Source organism: Hypomesus nipponensis, chromosome 6 (assembly GCF_054491055.1).
Source record: "Hypomesus nipponensis isolate SF chromosome 6, ASM5449105v1, whole genome shotgun sequence".
Lineage (NCBI taxonomy): Eukaryota > Metazoa > Chordata > Actinopteri > Osmeriformes > Osmeridae > Hypomesus > Hypomesus nipponensis.
Genome location: NC_140366.1, coordinates 11,928,012 through 11,934,011, shown reverse-complemented (window position 1 = coordinate 11,934,011; position 6,000 = coordinate 11,928,012). Strand labels below are relative to the sequence as shown.

The window sequence follows — 6,000 nt, the reverse complement described above, 5'->3', positions numbered from 1 at the left end:
CAAGCCATTATCTTAACTGCTGCCGTGAGACCCGATTGTCGATGCAGGTCTGCCAAGTTAATCTCACAGAGGACACACATGCATGCACACACTTACAGTACACACGCACACACACTTACACATGGTTATAAAGACACTCTACTAAGTCTCTCTCTATCCAAACACACACACACACACACACACATACACACACGGCTATAAAGCAATTCACTTCAGCAGGTTGATTGTGCACAATGTAATGTTAACACATTATGTAGTTAACATTCACGTTTTTGCCGGATACGTGGTTCATAATTGCAATATAACACATCATTGCCATCTCTGGGAATCCTGTCTTCATATTTTCAATGAGCAGTGTATTTTTGATACATACTGTAAATATTATCCAACCAGATGCCATGTAGTTGCTTTCTGTATAGTGTATATTTGTTTGGTTGATGCACATTGTCATATCACACCATCAATGTATAGAGTACCCATGACAAAAATAAACAACTGTGGTTAATTTAAGGTAATGCCACAATCAAAAGAAAAGTACATATAGACATAAACATTTACAAATCTGCATATATACAATTATTCTCCCCATGAACTAATGACTGTGTTCCATTCATGTACTACTGGAGGTTGCATGCTGGTCATTCACCTGTAGTATAGCATTTTAATGTGCTCCTAACTGTATCTTGAAAATGCAAAAATACATGTTATTGTAATACTGAAACAGTATACATTTTGGAATTCAGTTTGATATCAGAATTAGAGCTTTTTTGTATGTTTCTGGAAGTTGAGCTGACTACAGCATTATACTTACACTCTCTATTGTGTTAGCTGACTTAGTTAAAGTTTCTTTAGAATACCAACAACTAGCGTAGGCTACTGAATCAACGGACGTAAAGTAGAATATTATATTATTTTCTATAAAAACGGAAGGATGATGCTCATTATTGATTAAAACAAAGCTTGAAAAGCAACCATTGTACATTCTTATTTGTTCATGCAAATAAATTCAAAAAGATGATTTACGAGTTCCTTCATTTATTCTCAAATGTATTAAGAACTAGACATGTAATCTGTTGAGTGAGTGTGACAGCACTCTTTTGAATTATTAGTGATGTGTTTCCTGTTGTATTTACAATGTGACATTTAAACAGGACAGAGATCTGCCAAAATATGATGTCACTTATTAGGATTCCTCCTTGCTCGATGGCCTGGCACTGAGCAAACCTGAAGCTTGGACATGGTCAGACCAGCATGGGTCAGGAGATCCTGGTCCTGGTCTCTGACAGTTCTTAACAACAGGCCATCCCTAACAGTGACGAGCGAACACATGACACCCAGGGGCCAAAAGGGATCCATCCATCCACTTTTTGGTTTGTTTACCTGCAGGCTGACCTGAATGTAATTAAAACAGAGGTCGGTGTCTGGATGACAGGAGTGCTTTGGGAGGTTACATTACATTTACATGACATTTAGTCATTTAGTAGACGCTCTTATACAGAGCGACTTACATTAAGTAAAGTAGCATTCCCCCTGAGGCAAGTAGGGTGAAGAGTCTTGTCCAATTACACAACGTAATTTGGCACGGCTGGGAATCGATCCTGCAACCCTCTGATTAATAGCCCGATTCCCTAACCGCTCAGCCATCTGACTCCCAGGTTGCCTGGTGTACAGTAGAACATCTATACTGTATAGTACATATTTGTCCTGTCTGGGATATTGCCTGCCAGACAACACAGACGTTGTTGCTTGTTTCTTAAGCTACGTTGTATATTCAGCATTACAAAGTGAATCCATGTTTATGGTGCTTTACTTTGAGTACCCTCGTAATCTTGCTGTATCTTAGTTTGAGACTTAATGGTGTTATCCATGTATAACGATATCAACTCCACAAAATGCTTTAAAGTGGGCAACACTAGGTCAGGTGTCAGTTGTGAGACATTGTAGGTTAGCTGAATTTCTTTTGATTTGGTCCAATTCCCAATGGAATCCATTATTATGTAGCAAAACAGAGCGCAGTCTATTCACATGGGCTCACAAAGATCACACAGGTTGGCACAACAATAAATCTTCACGAGCCAATTACAGCAGAGTATCACCGGGAGGCACAGGAGCACACCAGTATCAAAGTCAAGCAGACAAGTGAGTCTCGGGCAAGTTACACTCAGCAAATTTACTGAAGTTGTCCTGGAAAGTTTTCAATTTGTTAAGCGTCTTTGTACATGCGCATTTCTGCCTTAGCTTTACAGGGACGTCGTTTCCCAGGTTGGTTGGATGTTGGTTTAGAAATATGTCAAAACGTTTTTTTTTGCCTTTAGCAGATACAAACTCTAAATGGTGAAACTGAGTAATTGGACTTCTTTAAATGATTATCAACTACCGAAACAGGAGACTGTAAGAATGTGAGGTTGTGATCTAAAACAGACAACAAGAATAGTGCATAATAAAAAAAGCAACGCAAAATGGAAACAAAGGAATGTTTTCTTTTTATTTTACAGGAGTTGAATCAGAGGCCACATGCTACTAAGAAAAGTCAACCCACATCTTCATCCCTACTGTCCTTTTAATGGGGTTCAAGACGCCCCTCTACAGCAATATGTTTTACTTGGCCTATGGGCACTGAAACATAAGAGGTACTTTAGTTCTTGCGATACCTGCAAATCAAGACAAACAACTAACAGACTACACTATTATTTGAACAAATGTATTTATTATGCATACAGCATTATGTTTATTGAACCAAAACTGTCATCAAAGTATCATCAAAGTATGCACAAATGGAGCTATACCATGGATTAGACAGGACAATTGCACAAAGTAGCCTACACTCACAAGTAAAACTGAACGTGGAAAATCCTACAATTGCATAGATCTCAGAAAATGAGCACCTTCTTTACAAAATAGACTGATCAAGTAAACATCACTTCATACTAGTCACACATGTATTAGAGGCAAGGATTCTAATTCAATACATTTGAATACATAATGAACCATTACATTGATGTCTCAATGTCTTGTTTCTGTTGAGAAACGTTCCAAATATGGATTTGTATGTATCATAATCATTCAAAAACCATGCAACTGAGTTCAATAATAAATTTGAAATGATAAGATGCAGTTAAACTATAAATGGTCTGGCTTACAATGCAAAAAGCAATACATGTTCTTAAGTAAACTTTTGCTACTCTATAGAGGTTAGGTTTATTTCCCTTGTGTTTACACATTTTAAAATCCAATTTCCGAGTCCTCCAAGAGACATTGAAAACAGCCAATCTGAAAATCTCCTGCAATAAAATGAAGTCACACTCTACACACACACACACACAAACACCAGGTGTTGGACTGGATTCAGGAAAAAAAGTTAACATGGCAAAGAAAAACATTTCCTGCACAGAAGAAGGAAATCTATGCCTGGGTGGCAGGGGTGAGGAGAATGACATGGTTTGAGCTCAACCTTGCACATTAGACTTAGTTTACCTTTGACTGAAACTGGAACATTTCCCCCTTTCCCGTCAAGTGAGTGTCTCATACAAAATTCTACAGTAGTAGAAAAGCACTGCACTACCTTAAGAGATACAATGTGCTTATATCTATAGAATATATTCCTCCGCCCAGCTCAGCTTTAATATAAGTTTAAGCTCCAGCATCCAAGCTTCTGCTGTTATCTAATGTTCCCACTCCTCACATACCCTGACATATGGGAGCCAGGTGGTATTTGAGGCAGTCTAGGCTAAACAATGCAATTAAGCCATGGTCTAACCTGATAAGCCTTGCAATTATTCTGCAGTCATGACAACTCCTGGAGTCCCCCTCCTTCCCTCCTTTTTGCTTCACAATAATACTTCTATCAATATGGGTCCAAATCTAAATATTTTGTATCTTAAGTGTAAAGGTAATTGTATCTTTCTGTTTGGGTATAAATTACTTCTAAAATAATCCAATGTCTGCAGTAGGAAATTGGACCAGTTATACAAAATGCTCGACCTACAGTATCAATGCAAAACTAACAGGCATTCACAAATTCACATTTACAAATTGTAAATCAACAAGACTTGAATACATGATCTGACAAGAAATCCTGGTTCTACCGTTTAAAATCTCCTAATATACATAAGATAATTACACAATTTTTAACATTGAAAAAATACAGAATTGGGATATAAAAGTTGTCCTTCCTTGTATACACTTTACATTGATACTTTCAATAGTTCAAATCAGAACTGTACAAGGAAAACATGAACCTGTATAACCTGTTAGTAGCTGCATTCAGAAAAGAAAAAGGTGTGTAATTAATATTGCAACCTTGGTTTGACTTTAAAATGGATAGTCCTCAGACAGATATGTGTTAAAACACATTAAGGGCTGTTGACTCTAAATGTTGGGTTAGACACAGTGTAGCTAAAAGCCATTTGCTTGTGCCATTTTTCAAGAATTGGCTACAACGTGATGAGAATATTTCAATCATTTTTGAGAGATTTTAAGCATTTTCTGTCACTGAAATAGAGTGAAAAGGGATAGGAGGGATAGGAAATTACACATTTACAGAGTCAGGGCTTAGGTCCCCAATGACATGAGAAGCACAGAAAACATTTCATAGAGCACATAATATTTTCAATAACAATCTAAAAATGCAGGACCTCTAGGTTAGCTTCTCAACTGTTACTTATTTTGATTGTAAATATGACATTCATAATTAGATAGAGGGGGGAAAGATATGGCTAAAATTAAGTGTGTCATTGTCAATTGATGATAAATCTAATGACAAGTTATAGGTTACTGGCATATTTTTAGATGTGTGCAAAAATGTAATGATAGAAGTTACTGTTAAACAAACATTAAAAGGTTCATAAGTGAATAATGTACAAACCTTTATGCTGAGATCAAAGGGTCCTGTTTTTCTTCAGTGATCAATGCATGGTATTCATATCATAGCACAGAAACAACAAGAGTGTTGTACAGTACAGCATGTCACTGGATGAAAGAAACCTGGTCTAACAATTGATTGATTATATGTCAAGTTGCCTGTTCCTCACAAAAACAAAGGCATCAACATGCTAGATCAAAGGAATCTATAATTCATAATTAAATAAATAAAAACCACTGAGCATTCGTACCAGCTTGAGTTTCCTAACTGGACCACTGGAGAGAACTATTGAGACTTCAGAAGCTAATATTCCACTGAGCAGATGGAAAATATCTAATAATTGCAATTGAGAAATGTGAGCTTGATGTCCATCTGTAAATTTGTCAAAAAGAACATTGAAAGTTGGTAAGACTTAGTTATTGTTGATCCTTAAAGTTACTGTATCCTTAAAGGTACTGTAAGAAAAAGTAGATTTATTCATTGCCTGCCTAAGATACAAAAGTTTGATTCCATCTCCTCTAAATAAATAAACTGGAAAACCTTTAAGTGACTGACAGTTGTGACTGACAGTAGAAATTCAAATAAAATACAGTCTATATTAGTGGAATTAACAAAAGCTTGTTACAATGTTTGGCAGTAGAAATCCAAAAATATGTAATTAAAATGATTTCCTTAGGAAGATTAATGTTTTGATGCGTTACACATGTTGGAATTGTAGAAGGTTTTAGGCAAGTCAGTCTTCAGGTTGATTATGAGAACCATTATTAGACGGGCATTCTAATTTGTAAAGAGGGCACAAAAGTGTGTTTTGGCAGTCAGGTATTCATGGTTTGTGGGGACAACTGCTTGATAGGCAGCCGATGTTGTGAGTGTTAGTCTGAGTCATCACTGCTTAGAGACATGAGGTCATCGAGCTGGGCCTCCAGGGGACTTAGAGGTGCGTCCTCAAAGAAGGGTCCGGAGCGGGACTCTGCCAGTCTGGAAGACAGAGAGGAGGCAGAGATGGGGGCAGGTAGAAAGTGAGAGAGATGGAGAGATAAAAAGAAGCAGAGAGAGAAGCCAAAACAGAGGTCAGAAAGAGAATGGAGTGAGACAAAGGTCCAGAGTGCTATCTGGAGAGGTGCCAAACTGACAGTCAG

General features: G+C 37.3%; 1 protein-coding gene across 2 annotated transcripts in view; it reads right to left on the bottom strand.

Moving 5' to 3' along the window:
- Nucleotides 1-2,687: 2,687 nt before the first annotated feature.
- LOC146287103 (low density lipoprotein receptor adapter protein 1) overlaps nucleotides 2,688-6,000 on the bottom strand; it is a 30,037-nt gene continuing 26,724 nt past the window's right edge. For both annotated transcript variants that reach the window (XM_084699421.1, XM_084699420.1), the window contains one exon: nucleotides 2,688-5,839. In XM_084699421.1, coding sequence (XP_084555547.1) covers nucleotides 5,793-5,839 — 47 coding nt within the window. In that variant the 3' untranslated portion in view covers nucleotides 2,688-5,792. The remainder of the gene's footprint in view (nucleotides 5,840-6,000) is intronic.